Source organism: Amia ocellicauda, chromosome 5 (assembly GCF_036373705.1).
Source record: "Amia ocellicauda isolate fAmiCal2 chromosome 5, fAmiCal2.hap1, whole genome shotgun sequence".
Lineage (NCBI taxonomy): Eukaryota > Metazoa > Chordata > Actinopteri > Amiiformes > Amiidae > Amia > Amia ocellicauda.
Genome location: NC_089854.1, coordinates 24,469,250 through 24,489,196, shown reverse-complemented (window position 1 = coordinate 24,489,196; position 19,947 = coordinate 24,469,250). Strand labels below are relative to the sequence as shown.

The 19,947-nt window shown below is 45.8% G+C and overlaps 1 protein-coding gene across 6 annotated transcripts in view; it reads right to left on the bottom strand.

The window, feature by feature from the left end:
- The window catches only part of sdk2b (sidekick cell adhesion molecule 2b), a 200,540-nt gene that overhangs the window by 34,441 nt on the left and 146,152 nt on the right, over positions 1-19,947 (bottom strand). For all 6 annotated transcript variants that reach the window (XM_066704459.1, XM_066704460.1, XM_066704461.1 and 3 more), the window contains exons 5-20: positions 13,370-13,503; positions 8,895-9,006; positions 8,553-8,743; positions 8,293-8,376; positions 7,548-7,742; positions 7,028-7,144; positions 6,715-6,882; positions 5,319-5,421; positions 4,607-4,783; positions 4,102-4,238; positions 3,714-3,861; positions 2,539-2,679; positions 2,171-2,352; positions 1,446-1,561; positions 383-578; positions 78-176 (exon numbers count right to left, since the gene is read on the bottom strand). In XM_066704459.1, coding sequence (XP_066560556.1) covers positions 78-176; positions 383-578; positions 1,446-1,561; positions 2,171-2,352; positions 2,539-2,679; positions 3,714-3,861; positions 4,102-4,238; positions 4,607-4,783; positions 5,319-5,421; positions 6,715-6,882; positions 7,028-7,144; positions 7,548-7,742; positions 8,293-8,376; positions 8,553-8,743; positions 8,895-9,006; positions 13,370-13,503 — 2,300 coding nt within the window. The remainder of the gene's footprint in view (positions 1-77; positions 177-382; positions 579-1,445; positions 1,562-2,170; positions 2,353-2,538; positions 2,680-3,713; positions 3,862-4,101; positions 4,239-4,606; positions 4,784-5,318; positions 5,422-6,714; positions 6,883-7,027; positions 7,145-7,547; positions 7,743-8,292; positions 8,377-8,552; positions 8,744-8,894; positions 9,007-13,369; positions 13,504-19,947) is intronic.

The following is a 19,947-nucleotide window of genomic DNA, read 5'->3' as shown; positions in this document are numbered from 1 at the left end:
TCCCCACCAGTATAAAGACACAAGCTGAATAGTGAAACGTTAGGCAGGCGTTACAGTTGGGCTGGTGCGTGGCATACCTGTGAGGATGCCATTCTTTTCGTGGGGCTCTCGCCAGCTCACTTTGAGAGACGTGTCCAGGATCTCGGTGAAGCTCAGGTGACCCACAGCACCGGGAACTGGAGACAAAAAACAACACAGGCTACTGAGACACACGTCACACAAAGGGTCCTTCAGTTTTGAGTGCAAAAATGAGAAAACAAATTGTGTTGGAAATGAATTTCACCACCTGGTTGCCCTTTAACAGAAAATGTAGTCACCAATATGTATATGTGACCGGATCATTTAGGCACTGCAGCTTGGGGGGTGGGGGGGTGACACTCACTGTCCTCGTGGGTGCGAAGGCCACTGGGGGGACTGCGGGGGCCATCGCCGGGAGTTGTGAAGCACAGCACCGAGGTGAAATACTCAGTGAACTTCTTCAGGCTCGTGATGTATCCTACATGGACGGTATCCTGGAAATTGGGCCTCACCGTCACCACAGTGACCTCCTCCTCCTGACCTGGTTCCCATGCCAACAGCTGAGGGATGGGGGGGGCAGAGGGAAAGAGATGATCTCATTGTTGAGGTACTTCACAAAACCTGCTACTCTCTTTCAACTGTGTCAACTAGTGGCCTGTTACTGTGCACCATGGGGAAAAAAAAAAAACAGAAATGGTGGTTTTATTGGTTGTTAATTAAAATAAGTTCCAGGGCCATTTGCAGCCATTGTCAGGAAAGTTAATGTGGTTTTGTCTCGTCATATGGAGAGCTGTGCAGGCGGAGGCTCAAAAATTAAAATTGCTCCTCTAGGACCTGTCTGCGAAGAAATAATATGTATTTAAGAGTGGCGGGATAACTCAGCGCTAACTCAGAATAATTGCAAACATATTGAAAATGGAAGTTAAAACACTGAATTGGCAATTAAGCATTTAGTTAATTACTCCCCTGGCAACTGTGTTGTTTTTCTCCACAGCAGAAACTTTCAGCTTGGGAGAGAATGATTTATTGGCACAGTCAGCTAGGGAATGTGAAAGGCATGCAAATCCAGAAAGCCAGGTGCCCACTATTGCGCTCAATTCTCCTGCACTGGGTTTTCCTCGGCAAGGGGAAGGGATTTAACCTCCCTCCGAGAGGTACAGGGTGAAGGACCAACTTTCGGACTCGCCCTTATTCTCCTGCACAGTTTATTATGAGGCTTTTATGAGTACTGTATGGCTTATTATGTATATTAAAAACCTTCTTTATTTACACCTATTTATTCCTGAATGTAGGTGTTCAAATTCTACATGTAGGTGATCTGTCTTCCCGACTCTGATGACATCAGCCTGCAACTTCCTATAAAACCACTAGAGGATGACTTAACAGCAGAAGAGGATTTGGGGGGTCAGGTTTTGACTGGAACTGACCTTGTAGCCCTGATTGATGCCATTGATGAACTGGGGGCTAGGGGCTTTCCAGGTGAAGTGGATGGTGGTGGAGTTTACTGCCTTGGCCAGGACGTTTCCCGGGGCCACCGTGGGCACTGCCAACACAAGCACAAAACACAAAGCGTTTAGTTGACTTTTATAAAGGATTGCATTAATCCTCAGGGGCACTGTCCATTTTGCTCACCTTGCACCCTCTCGGGATACAAACGATGAGCAGCGACTGCAGCATGCGCTCTCTCACACATACACTGATAACAAGATTGATTTCATTGATCAGTTGAGGCCAAGGCAGGTAAGAACAGTATCGACCTCTCCCTGCTCTCGGCGTGATGGATCGCCAGGCGCCGATAAGCTTAGTCTCACACCTACCGGGTGAATTTTAAAGCTCGGCTGCAACATTCGTAACTCATAAGGAAAATACCTGCCAACTCTGTAACTATGAAGTAAAAGATCATTCTTCTTCCTAACATTTTCCGTTCACACGGCAGGAAGGGATAACATTTTCACCTGCAGTGAACGATTTCAAACTTGCGATTAAACCACAGCTTGAGCAGTCATCCCAGAATGCACTCTTTTGTGTAGAAGTTACCCATAAGAAAGGAAAGTAAGGTGTCTTGATTTGGGATTCATGTGGGGGGTGTTTTTGAAAAGCAGATTCCATCCTGTCATGATGAAAAGCAGAGATGACAGAAGAGCCACATTACCTCCCTGCAGAGTCCACTCAGTCACTGTGTGGCTGTAGACCCCCAGCCCTGCCCCGTTATACGCCGCCACCTCGATCTCATAGTTGGTCCAAATGATGAGGTCCTCCAGGAGGAGGTTTGTGACGTCAGGGTTGGTGATGTTTTTAAACTGGTAGCCCACGGGCAGGCCTGCCAGGCAGTACCTAAAACACAGAGGGGTACAGCATGAGAGACTGATGCACCTGGAAGCCTGTAAGAAACATCTCCAGGTATACTGATCTTTTTTTTCCAGTGCCCCACAATGACTTCTGCTGCTGAAGTAAACTTGAGTACTTGGTACTCAACAACCTCAGCGTTGTACATACAGTACTGAATTCTTCCCACATTACCGGATAAAGTAGCCACGGAGGATGCCATTTTGGTGGCTCTCGGGTGGAGGCTGCCACTGGATCATGATGGACTGGTTGGTGCGTCCGCTGGCAATGACATTCTGCGGGGGGGCACTTGGAGGCTCCTCCGGTAGAGACAGCCTGCAGGGAGGGTGGGGGAGAAAGACGCAGAGAGATTTGGTGAGCTGTATTTACTTACACCTCGGTGCTAAAACATGGGTTGCGTTGTAACAAAATCAGTAATCAGAGATTTCCATTAGTGTATCGATTCGCTAGAAAAAAAATGATTATACAATTCAATACAATGCAGTTTTATTTTTCACATTTTTATATATATATAATAAATTGATGGTATTTGTATATATCGTGCAAATTATATTTTGGTACAAAGGCAGATAAATTCTCTCTGTATAAAATAAAATGACAACAAATTAACAGCATCTTTAGGAGATTGGAGTTGAACCGGTATCGCTGTGAGAGTGCTGAGCTTTGTTCTGAACTCATGTGGGATATAAAGCAGCAGCAAGCAGTGCGGCATGTCAGGGATTTGAGTTCATTTGTAGGTATGACTCACTCAGGTTACAATCAAGCCTATATTTTCCACCTATGTGACTCATGTTTCAAGACAGTAGTGGAACAGAAAAGCACTGAGAGAAAGCAGCCAAGTGTGTTTGAGCACAGCCCTACAAATCAAGTAGATAATACCTCTGTATGCCGAATCAACTCAAGAAGATCTGAGATGGCAGACGTTATAGGAGACAGGCAAATTTTTTGGGAGAATAAATTACAGTGTGAAAATGAAGGGCGGTGAAAACGTGGAATGGGTTATGACATCCAGAGTCCATTTCCATTGTGTCTGGGGATCTTAATGACAGAAGAGAGAAATGAGGGTGGAAAATTAATACATTCCTATTTTTTTAATGAACGGGGATCCCTGTCATGATAATCAATGGGGATTCAGGCCCTACATAATTTCCACGTCTCATCTTGAAGGTTGTGTCTTGTAGGAAGAGAGGCATGAGTCAGGTCATTGATTTGTGTCCACGAAAAAAAAAGGAAAAGGTGCTCTTCCTCAGACCTGCGCTCATGTCACACATGTCTGGCCAGGCTTTACAGAAAGGGAACGTCGTTAGCGGCGATGGCATATCCAGGGCTTATGGGTGTGGTCAGCTTACCGGTCGGTCTCTTTGCTGAATTGTCCTTTTCCCACATCGTTGACGGCACAGATCCGGAACTGATAGGAGCGGGCTGGGATGAGGCCGCTGACTGTCACTGCAGTGGACTCGGGTTCAATGTTTGCCAGCAGTACAGTCCAGGGGGCATCTAAGACAGACATACGGACAAGGAGGACACCTGGAGCATGTGTTTCTTAATAGTTCAAAGCCCCTAACACTGCCTGCTCTAATTAACCCAAGCCCCTCCCCATTCTTCTTAATGCTATAAGCCCCTCCCCTGTCTCCTTCCAATGTTGTAAGCCACACACCCCATCCAATAAAACATTTTTGCCCTGTTTTTAGATTTCTAGGCCCCTCCCCAACTGTCAGAGTCCCCTCAGATACCCACTGTTCTCAGACACCTCCAGGATGTAGCGGATCAGGGGGCTGTTCCCATCAAAAGGTTTGGCCCAGGTGAGGTTGATGGCTCTCTTCTCTGTTGAGCTCAGTATTGCCACAGGGTTTTCTGGGGAATGGGGGAGCTGCCTGTGAGAGAGAAAGGAGAGCGATACAGAGAGAATAAATGAGAGAGAGAGAGTGCAGAAATCTCTGATATGGAGTGCTGTGAGAAAGTAGAAGACATAGGAGACTGGTTGGAGAGAGAGTGTGAAAGTATGCAAGGTTGTTGAGGGGGTTGAAGGAGAGAGACAATGAGAGGGAAAGGGAGGGCAGCAGCGCAGCCGAGGATGACGTGAATGCAAGTGTGTTCAAGGAGAGGGGAAGAGCTGTCTGGGCAAGACAATAGGAGAGACAGGAGACGGATGAATGTGAAAGTGAGACGGAGCAGAAAGGGGAGAATGTGAAGGAGAGGATGAGAGAGCCAGGCCTTCAGACAGAAAGAAAGGCAGACTGACCTGACTCGGAGGTGGGCACTGCGTGAGTCGTTGCCCCCCACGGAGGTGACGTGGCAGGTGTACGTGCCGATGTCCCCGGACCAGGTCTGAGAGATGTGCAGGGTGCCGTCCGGGTCCAGGAGGATGCGGGAGATGGACTCGGGATTGATGACGGAGGCGCCTTTCTCCCACACATACCTACGCACACACACAAACACCGTACAGTCACCACCACACACAGGTCCCACGTGGGAGCGCCTGATTGCTCCCTTTGTCTACCGCCACTAATTAATTGCAGCCACATCTAAATGTCACTTAATATATTTACCGTCTTCTCAAATGGAAGACCTGTTGGTAAATATTACCCTGGCACTTAACAATTTGCATCTAATCAGTTGCAAAAATGTCCCTGTTATAAATAAACTTCTGCATTTGATGTAATCACGACAAGACAGAAAAGCCTATCCCCGACACCCACAAAGGCAGATGGAATACAAACGTTAAAAGAGCGTGGGTATGCGTCAGAGAGACCTTAAATATAGATTGGCCAGGATCTGAAGTTTATGTCACAGACAAACAAACTGTTGAAAGTTGATTCGGGTCATTTGAGCATTAGTACATTTCTGGACAGCAGCTGAAAGTGCTTATAGTGATTAAAGTAGTTTGATACTTTCAAGTTTGGATAACATCAGCATTCCTACGACATGTACTCTTGGTTGTGTTTTTGCTGTACCTGACAGTAACACTGGGGTCATGGGTGACACCGCATGACAAGGTGGCTTTGGTCCCCTTGATAACACTCTGGTCCTGTGGAGGGCTCGTGATCCGGGTTCGGGCTGAAAAGGAGAGTAAGAGGGTATTAAAGACATAAGAACATAAGAAAATTTTACAAACAAGAGGAGGGAAAAGTGATCCAAGGATACTATCCAGTCTATTTTTAAATGTTCCCAAATGTTCAGCTTCAGCCACATCGCTGGGGAGTTTGTTGAGATTGTGACAACTCTCTGTGTGAAGAAGTGTCTCCTGTTTTCTGTGTTGAATGTCTTGAAGCCCAATTTCCATTTGTGTCCCCGGGTGCGTGTGTCTCTGCTGATCTGGAAAAGCTCCTCTGGTTTGATGGTCGATGCCTTTCATGATTTTGAAGACTTGAATCAAGTCCCCATGTAGTCTCCTCTGTTCCAGGGTGAAAAGGTTCAGTTCCCTCAGTCTCTCAGTAGGACATTCCCTTCAGACCTGGAATAAGTCTGGTTGCTCTCCTCTGAACTGCCTCTAGAGCAGCGATATCTTTCTTGAAGTGTGGAGCCCAGAACTGCACACAGTATCCAGATGAGCTCTAACTAGTGCATTGTACAGTCTGAACATCACTGCCCTTGTGCTCAATTCTACACTTTTGACAATATACCCTAACATTCTGCACTATCCAAACTCTCTAAGCACTTGAGTCCGACAGAATCCACAGAACCACACAGTCCATACAGTTTTGAGAGCATATAATTTCTCTAAAGATTGACTTCTCCTAATAAAGCAAAACATCATTACAGTAATCACATTTAATTTAATGGTTAAGAGCCCAAGGGAAAAAACGTGACTTTGTTCAATAAAAAGCTGAAGCTTTGGGAAAATAACTTGTATCCCTGTATAACTATAATTAAAACCGTAGGATGTAGTTCCTGAATTAGGATAAACTAGCTGTGCTGTTATCAAATGAAAAAACTAAGGTGGTTTGTGAGAATATGCAGGTAATTACAGATGATCCAGAGAACAAAGATTAAGATGCAGAAAAAGAAAGTGACATGATGTGTTGTGAGCAGCTGCTACCCAAGGAGAAACTCCAGACTTCTGTGAGAACCTATTGTCAGGCTGGTGGGTGCAGTAGGAGAGGGAGTCGACATCATTGCACTCTGACTCTGACAGACCATACTTGTCGAATCTGAAACGATGTATGTTTAGGCCAAGGCCTTGACGTGTTGATGTCACCCTTCCAGATTGTTTTTGAAAATTACAGCTCTACGTGAAGTGACCACCACACTACCCCCGCCTTTGGAAGTGGCCTACTGCTGTAATTGAAAATGACTCAATGTACTGCTGGGCTCTGAGCTTTCCTCACACATCTCCCTTTGGATTCTTACCCAAGACGATGAGGTCGGCGGAGGCCTCATCGATGCCCCGCGAGTTGCTGGCCATGCAGGTGTACATGCCGGCGTCCGAGATGTGGGAAGGGCTGATGAGCAGACTGCCTGACTCCAGCAGCGTGAAGCGGGGCAGCTGCACTGAGCCGCTGGCCAGGATCCGCTCGCCTGAAGGGGGGGAAGTGGAAAACGCCATCGGCATCAATAAGATCAGAGAGAAATAAGATTTAAAGAAAGCAACAACAACAAAAAAGAATCTGATAGGAGACCAGAAGATTTCAGGGACAAACGTGCGTCTGCCTGTGACGCTCACCTTTCTGCCAGGTGATGGCTGGCCGGGGGGCTCCAGAGGTCTCGCAGTGCAGGATCACAGACATGCCGTCGATCACCGTGCTGTCGGAGGGGCCGGCCGTGATGTTGGGGGCAATACCTTGGAGAGATCAGCCAGCAGATGTCAGGCCATGCGCTGAATAACAATTAACCACAATCCTACCAAGGCCATCATCAGCTGAATAGGAATCAAAAATAAACCAGGAAAGCCTCATCCTGTGCCAATGATAACCTCTAACTCCAGTCTAGTCTTTCCCACTGTGAAGGTGGCCCTCGCTATTGTGGGTAGATAACATGAGCTTTAATGACGATAAGAAGAGACATCGCTTAAAAGATGGGTTATTCATCGAAGGCCTTCAACACGGACTATTCTTCTCATAAATACCTCTGGCAGGAGTATGAGATGTCAGCTGGAAGCTCCTATGACTGTTTGTGTAGGAAGTTAACATCATCCTCCACTGATAGCTGTGTGGTCTAGGAAATAAAGCGTGTGTGGGGCGTACTTGTGACGGCGAGGTAGGTGTTGGTCTGGACCTCGCCTGCCCGGTTGCGAGCGAAGCACTGGAACATCCCGGTGTCGTCTGGCAGGAGGCCGTTGACCTGCAGGCTGCCGCCGACCAGCACACGATACCGGGGAGTCTTCACTGGGCTGATGGGAACCGCGTCCTTGTACCACACGATGTCAGGTTGGGGGACACCTGCAGAAACACCATAAGCCATGAGGTCAGACTCTGCTAGACTGTCCTTCTCTCTAAGAAAAGAACCATTAACTATCCAGGTAGATAAATTAGAGACTCATGCACAACACACACGCTTGTTTTTCCTCCTCGCAGCACCAAACCATATTGTGTCCCTGAAGATGCAGAGACAGCCTGCCTCCACTATCGCTCTGAGAGCTACAGCTGTGTCTACTTGTATTCACCTCAAGAGGCAAGGAGATTGTATTTAAAGTTTAGTAGTTCACATTTGAATATCTCTTGCTGATATCTTTGTTGTTTTTAACTTAAATCATGGCTTACTGTCATAATGAAACACATCCCGAAAAAACAGCACAAAATGCCTTAAAGCGGCAGTAAAACATCATGGTTTTGTGTTGCATACAAAACAGAAAAAGATGAGGTTCTCCAGATAAGCCACTGGCTTTGCTGCAGAGCTGAGGGGAAACAAGCATAATGTGTAACGCGATCTCTCGCCCAGACTATTAGTGTGCGGGGGTGTTGTCATGTCTACAGACGGATCAGTCCTCACCTCTTGCCTGGCAGGGTATGTCCACCACTTTCTCCATCTCCGCAGTGATGTGTCTCTCTGGCTCCTTCACAAACTGAGGGGGTTCTGGGAAGAGAGGAGGGGACAGGGAACCCAATGTGGAAAGGCACATTGGAAGGAAATTGCAATATTTAGCGTATACAAAACTGCTGATTTTGAAAGCGAGGGTCATTCATTATGTTGAATAGCGTAAGTTAACAACACAGAAATTCACCGGGGAAAGAAACATGCTTAAGACGTACCTAACACGTGCAGGTAGGCCCCGGCACTGACGGAGGGGACGCTGCTGCTGCGCAGGACGGCCTCGCACTCGTAGAATCCGGAGTCGCTGACCGCGGGGCTCAGCACAGTCAGGCGGCGGTTGAAGTCGCTCAGGCCGCTGGTGACCAGGACGCCGTCCTTCCGCCATGTGATGCTCAGTTTAATGAGCGGCCTACAGGCACAGGGGGGGAGAGAGGTCATGGCATGGTCAGACGCTGCCTGTCCCTTTCCCCAAGGCACAGTCCACAGGGCTCTATTCTCTACTCCCATAGTTCTTGATGGTTCTGAGGTGCAGAAGATCCCGGGTTTGAGGGGCTTCTTACCTGGCGTTGGCGACACATTCCATGGTCACCTCCGAGGTCCCGGACACGACACTGGTGTTTCGGGGGGGGATGATGATCGTCGGGGCGATGGGGTCTGCAGGGCCCCCCACGTCTACACAGAGAGGAGGAAATATAAACAGCTTGTATTCACCGATGCAGAAGCGCAGATCTACAGATAGTCCTATTGAGTTAGAAGCTACCAAAAGAGCATGCTGGACTGAATATCTTTTTCTTGTTTGTAAACTTTCCGAAACAGTAAAACTGTAAACCAGTTGACTTATTTCCCTTTTCCTTCCAGTAAATGATTATTCCTGCAAGACAAACACCACACCATACCACCCAAGATTAGAAATGCAGAGTGAGATCTACAAATACACCCAAGCAGGCCTGGTGGTATTTGATCGACTCTTCTGTATTGCAGCATGTTCCCTGTCAGCCAGCAGGGGGAGCCAGTGCATCTCATCACTCCATGCGATCCCTGATGGGGGGCAGACTCTTAAAACCTGTTGCAATTTCCCCTGTTGAAAGCTGTAATTTTCCACAGAGCAAATTTCAAAGCACCAATGTAACAATGATGTCTGAACCACAGTGAACTTAAAACACCTACACACGGAGCAGAAAAACAAAGCAAGTGGTCTTCAGAAGAATACAAGTCCTTGAATCTGGAGGAACACTATAGGACAGCATGTCGATGGAATAAGGGCTACTGGCACGGTGCCATTGTCGGAAAGTTAGTTTCTGATCGGCCGCAAGGCACACAAGAAGAATGGTGGGAATAATTTGTTTTGGCAATAAAGTGTCAGTAAAGAGATTCGTGGGAACTGAGACGAAAGTTTACCAGGATAAGGATTGGGATAAGAAATGAAAGGTTATCCTAATTTTATAAAAGAGCTACATATGTCAGTTCTGAGGTTTCTGGTCTATTTATACAAGAGGTCTGTATTCCTTATCCATTATGCAAATTCAGTGTGAGCTGTAGGCGGTTTTGAAGGCGGCCATGCTTTCACACTCAGGCTGATGCCCCCCCCCATGCTGCTGCAGCGCTCAACAGACACCGAGCAGTAAAATCTGTTAATTGCCACACATTGGTCTTCGGGAAGAACAGACTGCGTAGGGAATCAGGATGAACTTCATGAAGACACCCCACCCACAGCATGGGGGGGCAAATGTCCCCGTCAGATAATAGGGGTCTCATTTCAGGCAGCCCGCGGTGACAGAGACACATCCTGCCTCCTGCCCCCGGCGACCTCTCTCTCACACCATGGCCCTCACCTCGTCCGCCAGCCTACTCTCTATCACCTACAGCGGGCATTTGAAAAGGTCATGGCATCTGCATAATCACAACGCTGAGAGAGAGAGAGAGAGACGGTGAGGGGATTCTATCCAGAACATCTAGTACTTTTTAATCACGTACACATGCCTGACATCACATCACTAATGACTGCTTTCACAGACTTTGAGTAGCACTAGTCTAGGCTTGACCTAAAATAAAATCTAGTAGTCCATGACTATTAAGTTCGGACAGTGATTCCTCTCCCCCACCTGGCAGCAACTCCTTCTCAATACACCACAAAAACACCCAACTGTATGACGCTCAGGTGGGACAACAGGTAGAACGCAAGGAGGCAGGGAGGGGCTCTGTTTAGCCCAGAGGAGAAAAATCACTGTGTCACAGCCTCATCCCTCTGAGAGTCTCTCTGCTCTTCTGCTCAGATGCCCAGCTGTTTTCACTATCTCGCTCACACCTCCGTGCACTGTGTCCTGGCTTGGGCTTTCTAATAAATTTCCCGTTGACATGACAGCCCACCGGTGAGCATCAGAGAGAGAGAGAGAGAGAGAGAGAGAGAGAGAGAGGCAGGGATGGAAGGAAATTGCAGGCCCTGCAAACACAGCAGACAAGAGTCACCTTTCACTGTCTCTATACACAGTGCGCTGTGGCTCAACTGGCTTTATAACCTGTAGGCTGAACATGATAGCTTGATACAGCATGAAGCAGCTCTCTCTCTCTATATATAAATATAAAAGATTGATTAATTAAACAGATTAATTCAGAATAACCCATGAATAACTCATGACCTGAGCAGGGGACACAAGCGGCGCACTGTTAAATCAGTTTAATTTTTTTAATCTGCTGAATTCATTCTGATATGCTTTTCAATACTCTCGAGGTTTAGCGTTTATTCCCAGTCTAAACACACTCTAAGCTCTTTTTATGATTTTTTCAGGGGCCTGTCACAATGAATTCACGTCGAAACATGTTGGCAAATAAGAGTCTCCCGGATCAGCGCTCCATGCAAATACTTCCCCTGTCCCGATCAACCGGTTGTGGTGGAGGATAGACAGAAAATCAACATGCAGCAGACACTGTAAACCGAACAAGACAAATTGGCCAAAAGCTGCTACCCGTCTAATGCAGAGTTAACCACCAGGACCAAGCTTGTTCCCAGTTATCTTGAAGAAGTAAAGCCACTTAAATGCAAAAACATCTGTCTGGGTCAGCCCTTGTTCAGACAGGAGACATGACTCATTTAGTGCATTACTGGCCTGGATGGAGCAATTCATTAAGCAAACCAGCTCCGTCTTAGCAACTGGACAAGGTACTGGGCAGGACTAAGCATTTCAGAGCAGCACTAACACTATGTGCTGTTTAATCCATTGTGCTCAATGCTAACACTGTGGCTAACAAGTGAATCTGCATTGGGTTAAATTAAATTACAAGCGGGTTCTATAACTTTTTTCAAGAAGGACAAACTAGAAGCACCTGCAACTTAAACTCTTGTCTGGCTTGATATATATCCTTGGTTTATCGGAGCAAGTCAGTGTGCCAGTGTGTGTGTGTTTGTGTGTGTAGATAGGAAGGACGCAACCTATTGTGTGGCACCCTGTCCAACCAAAGGACACAAACCTGAATAAATCTCTTCCAATGAACAAAATAATAAGCAATTCAATTATCGCCAAGCAAATCAGAGGTGTCTGCCTCTAATGAATGGCTTCCACACACACACGGTGCAGCGCTCTGCCCGTCCAAGGTAGGGAAACGGGATGGCGGGGGGGACTCACCTTGAAAAGGGTTACGGGGAACTACACTGTATTAAAAGGCCATTTGTCGCCTGGGTAAGCAGATTTGTGATGCCCTCCCTCACCCCCCCCCCCCCAGCCTCTACCAATGCTCTTTAACTGGAAAAATGCCTGTGTGCAATCAGGCCTTCCTGCCTGCTGAGGCTGAATAAATCCCAGAGCTCTGAATCAACGTGTCAGGGCCTGGGAGCTCAGAGATGGACTGCAGATTACACTGGGACTGCTGCTTCTCCGGGCTGCTGGGGCTTGTAGGAGGCACCCATTTATCTTCTCCGGATTTCTCGGTGTAAAATATTATGCCGTTGCCGGCTTGATGAGGTTTGGACGGTGGCCGCGCACCAGTCTGCATGTTACAAGCCCAGAATCTTTAGCAACAGCTGCAGTTCCTCAAACGGACAACTGCACCGAGCCTTTTCTGAAGAGATTTATGTCTCCACTTGCGAACAGTGTGCTAACTGGAAAGTGGTGGAGGACAAGTCTAATAGAAGCCAGCTGCTGGTAATGACTCCACAGATGTGGTGCGCTTAGCAACTAAAGACTTTAAATGGAACATTCTTTGAACTGATTGGCAAACGGATTGGTGGAGGAGATGTATATTGTTACAGCGCAGTGGAAAACAATTTCCTAAAAGCATGACTTTGAAGATATGGCACTCTTTGCACTGGATTTATATTCTACTTAGATAAAATTGGAACAGAAACCAAATGGGTCATGGCAAGGCACAGAATGCATTATGGTCATAGCTGATTGATAGCCAAGAGATAAAAGCATTAGTGTGTGTGCCAGTCACCTCAAAACAATTAGGTTTAAGAGCTGATGCTATATATATATATATATATATATATATACACAGTGCCTACAGAAAGTCTACACCCTTAAAAAATATTAAAAAATACGTATGGTGTGTAGATAAGTGAAAAAAAATCCTAATTTAAGAGCATGAAAATCTGAGACACTGCCACTTAATTCGTATTCTCTCTCTCTCTCTCTCTCTCTCTCTCTCTCTCTCTCTCTCTATATATATATATATATATATATATATATATAATATATATAATTGTTTTGTGTGGAGAGATGGACCGCAGAAGGACACACAACATGAGACAACAAGATAGGAGCATCTTAACATCTCCAATTAAGACAAGAGTCCATTGCCTGATAAAGTGACAACCTGAGATGGAATCAAGATGTTTTAGGGGTAAGAACATTTTTCATTCAGAAAAGTGTAACTATACTGAGGTAACTCTTAAAATACAAAACAAAAGGTGACAAAGAGAGTTCTTATGAACTGAAACATAAGATTAAAACATTACTTTCCCATCTTATGTCACAGTAAAATAGTTGAGGTAGTGAATGTTCGTGCCCTAAGATGAGATCAGAGCAAACATTGGACTCACTGTCGACAGAGAGGGTGATGGGCTGGCTGGTCTTGTTCTCTCCATTTTTGTCGTTGACGGCCTGCACATAGTAGCGGCCGGCGTCTGGCGCCACTGTGGACAGGATGACCAGTGTGTTGTCCAGAGTGATGGCTCTGGAGAGAGAGAGGGAGAGAAAAAGAGAAGGATAGAGTGGGCAAAAGGCATCTTTATCTACCCAGAATGGCCTTTTTTGTGAAAACATTCTGTAGTATTATCGCTCTAAGGCCCTGATAAGCCTAGGAAATCTGAAGGTTTTCATTCTGTTGTAAAAACCCATCCACCAGATGTTTTGCACATGCAAATACCATGCAAAATCTTTACCTGCGCTTCACAGATTATCTCACACCTACAAGACCCATGTCTCATTTTGAACACCCACATTATCCAGCATTATCCAGCACTTATTCAACCTTCACAGCTGCATTCAGAAAACTTCTCCAGGTGATCCCCCACCCCCCCAGCTGACCTCATGGCTCCTGATTTGCACCGGGGCGGAACAGGGCGGCACGGAACAGCATGTCAATATCAGGGACTGGCTGTTCACAATCAATGAGTTGTTATTATTAGTGTGTGTTTAACAATTTGGAGTTCGATTGCACGTTCCGAGCGGGTGCTCCAGCCACTTTTCGAGGCTCCTACAGGAAATGAAATGCAAATCTGAGGCAACTCAGCCTGCTAAGAGAATATCAATCACCCGACAACGGCTCCGCTGGCTGCGTTATGCAGAACAGGGTGGTGCGCTACAGTGTACACATCAACTTAACATTAAATGAATGCAACTCACTCTCTCTCTGTCTTACACTCATACACACACACACAAACACACACTCTCTCTCTCTCTCTCGCTTTCTCTCTCTCACGCACATAAAACTCTCTCACACACATACACTGTAGGCCCTCTCTGGAAACAACTGTATTGCAATTTTGTGCCATTTGCTTTTGTGACCTAAAACCCAGTCCCTTACTGCCAGGGCTCTGTGGTTATCTTAAACAATTTAAGCATCAGTGCTGGTACGGAGGGATTTATCAGATTAAGGCCTGTTTATTGGTCATCACAGCAGTAATCATAGGAGATTAAGAAACAGATTTGGGCTGATTACAACGAGACTTTTCATGCAGCAGCCACTCATAAAAAATAATGTTTTGCTCCCACTGAAAGGGGGGAACATGAATTTGCAGACAGTCAGAGAAGCGGCTCAGAGCATCTATAGTAACTCGGCATGTCAATGCTTTTAAACTTAACTATTGATCCCATGTTTGATAATGCAAGCAAAGGCTATCGATAATTTCAGATCTGCTGTGTATGCCAACACCCTTGCTCCCCACACTGCTGTATATATATTTATTTATATCTCCACTGTATTACAAAGAGTAATGGAACAAGCCTGTCTGGGTTTTACCAAAGGTCATGTCCTACGCGGAGGATGGAGTTATTGAAGAGTCCCATGACTTGTCAGTATGCATGTGTGTGTTTATATTGAAGTCTACTAAATATATGTCATTTAGAAATACAAATATCCTGGCTTCTGCCGGTCAGCATCGCTATCTATCTCCTACAGAGGGGGCTGTGCAACCCCCTTTATGTCTGCAATTCTTTAGATTATGTTCCATCATAAATAAATGATGATACATCTACAAATATGACATAAGGACACTCTGATAAATAATAGATTGACTTCAATAACAGGAGCTTGTGGTGGAGGCTCTCGATCTTTGGCCGGTAAGTTAATCCCTGGTGATTCCTGAGATCTCCCCAAAATAGACTACATCGTTTATTTCCCCCTCCATTTACACAGACCACGGCTGCTAATAAGCTGCACTGTTAACAGGATGCCTTTAACAGTCTGCACAAAAGTCCTTTGCAGCTTTTTTTCCGCACACCATGACTCACAGTAGGTTTATTCAGCAACTCTGAAAGTCATGCCTTTCCGTCAGGTTGATCAAATTTAACCCTGCGTTGCTGTGCGTGTCTCTCACACTTCGGTGGCAACATGTGTGCTACGATGCTGGAAAGCCTTGAAGTGAAGCAATGACTGCAGATAGACTTTGAACACAACTTACAGTTATCAGAAGCACATCCTGTGGTTGGCTGCGAGAGGAGTAGGAGGTAAAGTTTGCAGTTGACAAACAGCTCCCAATCAAATATGAATGAACCCCCAAGTGCACTTTCTTTTGATTGACACGTGGAGGAATGAATCTCGCAAAGCTCTGCCTTGATGTATCCGTCTCCTGGCGCTCGAGAGCAGATCATAACCTGGATGCTTAGCGCTTAAGGGCTTTGAGAGGCAAGACGGAAGAGGGGAGGAAGTTTTTCCAAAACAAATGGTAAAGAACTTGGAGTGCATCTCCTGCGCTCCTCCTCTCTGAGTGTGCCCGGCCTAGCATGGCGCCAGGGAATTACCACTAATGACTTTTAAACACACTCAGTTTTGTGTTGGGATTTGTCAAACCAAGGAGCTGAGAAATTACCAAAATCAGAGGGAGAGATATTGACTGGGTGGGAAGGCAGGATTAGCGAGTGTGGCGCAGCTCCTCACCGACGGCCACGCGGTTCTGTAAGCCGACGATAAGAAACAAGACTAATCCCCTGGCGGAGGAACACAGGCGACACGCACAGCCGTGATGCGTCTCACGGGGAGGAGGAGGGCAGTGGGCAGGGATCTGGAAAAGTCCTAGCTCCGCAATAAAATGGTTATTGCAAGCTTAAATCCAAGGCTGAGCTCAACTTTAACACCTAAACCCTTTGGTTTGGGAGTCCAAAGCCAAATCACGATAAGCTTGTTTAAAATTGCTGGGTTTGTTTGGTTAAGTCAAATTAAATGGAAAGAGTTACTGAACGACGGGGCAAAACTAGGCCTAGGTTTGCTTATACGGTTTCTGAGATAGGTGTAAAATTGAATGAGTTTATGAATAACATTTCAAAATGAAAGGCACTTCAGGGAACAGAAATCATTTCTAGGTGTCTCTCCCAACGCCCGAGTGTGCTCCTCAGCTTCAGGGCTATTCTTCAATCCGGCACGTTTCTCCAATGCCCGGGACCCCATTACTCAAAGAAAAATGAGCTGCCCGAGGATCAGGCACTTGAACACTGGCCTTCAGGGGGAAGAGGGTTCACAGGTTCGAACTGGCTTATTGGCAGAAGAAAGTATCTCAACCCAAGCAGGGCAGAGGAGAACCGATGTCTCCTGCACTTGGTTTATAACGAATACCTCGTTAAGAGAATAAACTGAAGGCATAGCAGGGCAGGGTTATACGGATGTCCTTCAGTTTTTTCCCCTTTCTGCAGCTTCCACTTTGCTTTGATTTGCATTGTGGGAACTCAAGGTGCTTGAGGTGTTTAAAGAGGTCAAGTTGACACTTAATCAGGCGAGTGGTAGAGCGGTGAATCAAGAACATTTGTGGATGGTCTGATGTGACACTTTGCACTGGATTAGCAGAAATGAATAATTGTTGGTAAATATATTAAAACTCGAGTAGCCACAACAATGACTGGTTGAGAAACAGCTCTGGTCTGTATCATGAAAAATTTAGTCAGGGAAGGGGGAAAAAAGAAGAATAGCTGTTTAGGCCGGAGAGTAAAAGAGAATCCATAATTAAATGACAAGGACAAAACGGTACAGGTTGCACGTTAATTGAACATTTGCCAAATGGTCGATTGCGGTGATTATACTTAAGGTGATTTGAAGAGGAGAAATCCAGCACGGAGCTCCTCAGTTCAACACAGGGAGCGACACACAACCGACTGAACGAAGCGAGTGGCAGCAAATGCAAACCCAGACCTCAACCAACGCACAGCTGAGACGGGGGGCAATTGGATCTGTTAGCTCAATGCAAATCTGTTTAGAGAAGCAATTTGGAGGGGAATCTTTTGCTGGTGTGGATTATTAACTTCATTAGGTAAAAAGTAAAGAAACAAACAACAGAAACAACCCCAAAAAGGTTTTCAATTATATTCAGATTCAATAAAGGAAGAGCAAGAGCTGAAGTAACCACTTAATTCCCATCTGCATTCCCGGCTTAGTGAATACCAACGAGCTATCGCCAGTCTGTGCCTACAGCCCCTCTGTGATCGGCCAACAAAACATGAAGGCATAAGAGGAAATGGGGCTTAATCACTCGCTTTTCAGCAACCAACCCCCTGTGGAAATGTTGACGGTATCAAGTTGCCTTTAAAATCAAAGACTGTGCGGGAAATAATGTCATGTGATAGCTTTTAATAGTCGACCAGAGGCATAACCTACAACTGTTTGTTATGCAAGTGATTGGACACAACGAATATTAGGAGACACGAAGTCTGCGGAGTCTGTAAGTGACCCGATAACAGCAATCACCTCCAAAACACCCCTGCTTGGCGCTCGACAAGAAAACAGACTGTGTGTGTGTGTGTGTGAAAGCCACATCGCTTCCTCGATCTTCCCGCACAGCTCCAAAGAACGGTCTTTGTCAAGCGGCGCACTTGGTTAACGGTGCTGCGCTGTGTAAATATCACTAGACTGATTACCCCCAGCCTCCGCGCAGAGGGAATAGGCCGAGCGATCCGGCGCTCACATGTAGAACAGAGCGAGAGAGGGAGCAGCGAGCCCAGAGACGGCCGCAGACTGAACGGTCATAAATATTTAATCTTCCAGAGACTGTGAATCGGCATCCTGCTGCGTGGCCCTGATAAAGCACTCGGATGGATAATAAAAACACACACTCCTGCACACTTTCCTTTCAGAGAAGATTCCAAATTGAAATCGAGACGGCCCCCGAGGATTCAGATGTTCAATTTTATCTTTTTAACCACGATTCCTTGTCTCTTTTCGCACCTTAATGCACAGAGCAGAAAAAAAAACCACTACCTCCTTTATTTATGATACACACACACACACACACACACACACACACACACGTCCTTGAAAACAATGCTCTGCCGTAGTGTTTTTATTTATTTATTTATTTGGTTTCGCAGGTGCAGATGAGAATTCAGCAGTATGGTTACCAACTGTTTCCGACAGAAACCTGACAAGTTATAAAGTCCCACATGCCAGCCGTCGCTTATTGCAAAGTGACAGCTTCACGGTCACACGATATCACTTTAAGAAAATGTCATTCCTCTTCCAGCCCAGGCTAAATGACATTGGTGTCTTTGCATATTTTCCTGAAATTAATACATATATACCTTATTTTTTTGCCTACTTCAAATCAGGATAAACACAAAAGAGTAGGGGGTACAAAATATTCTCTCCCCATGTGGCTGTAAATTATACTTATATCGTGACAAGCCTGGTAGAAGCCTCCCATTAAACAATATCAAAAACAGGAAAATAGTATCCATTTGGCAACAGTATATCTGGGTTACAGTTACAGAGATACATGTCCCAATAACACTACTTTACAAAAGCAAAGAATGCAGTCACAGTGATTTAAAAACCTGTTTCAATGTTCAGACACACCTTGGGCAGTACAGCAATGGCTAGTTACTCAACCGCAAATGCTGCTACTACTCCTGCGAACAGTACGATGAAGAACTCTTTCTTCCAACTCCAGAAACAAAGATTAAATGTCAATTTCTAGGATTGGTGTTAATGCAGGGTCCATGGAGTGGGTTGTCCAAGTGGGAAGAAACTGATCTGATGGCCCTACAATGCTCACATGTGAACTCAAGGTTACATGTTTAAGATGCTCTGTGTCCTACCAGTGAGCAGGAGTCGCCACATTTATACAGTATGTTAGGTAACTCTTCCACTCCTGGTTAAGTTGGAAGTAATTTCTGAGCAAGCAGTGATGGAACTGCAGCTAAAACATTCTGTAGGAGCTTGAGGTAAATTGCAATGCCTGGCATGTGAAAAGCTAATGGAGATAGGCTGACATGTAGCGTTTTTGAACTTCTAGACCACAAGCTGCCCATGACACCCACTGCCCACTCATCTGCCCTGCTTGTTGAATTGTGACGTGAACTCTACGGCTCGGCAAAGCTTTCAGAGCCAGGTCTGCTGTCTAACCTCTCCAGATGAATATTAATGCACTCTAATGGCTGCGATAAGAGGAGTAAAACTGAGCCCAGAGAAAGCCATTTAATATGCCCTTTATGGAGCATTACAGGAGACGGGAGCAGTGGTGGCAAAATAATTACTGGGCTCTTTCTTCAGGGATTCCCCAAGTCCCCTGAGAGACCCGTGTTGTCCTTTTAGACACCGTCACTCGGTACCCTCTCAACACATCACACAGCCCCGGCACTGCCCACACGGCGGCCCCCAGCAGAGCGTCTCCATACCAAGAGCTCACATGTGTCATAGATGTTCTACAACACCACCGAGAGAGGAAACACACTTCAACAGAACAACTAATATACTAATTAACCAATTCCAGGGTATTATTTATTATGTTTTAAAAACATTGTGGGTTTATCTGTTCCTCAAAGATGTACACTAAGCTTTTAGCACAACGTGGATGAATGGTGACTTTGTAAAAAGCAATTAAAGCCCTTGATCAAAAGAGGTCACAGTTAACAAACAGCAAAGCAAGGGTTTTGAGCTCAACCTGATTTAACCAGCAAATGCCACAAATATATCAAA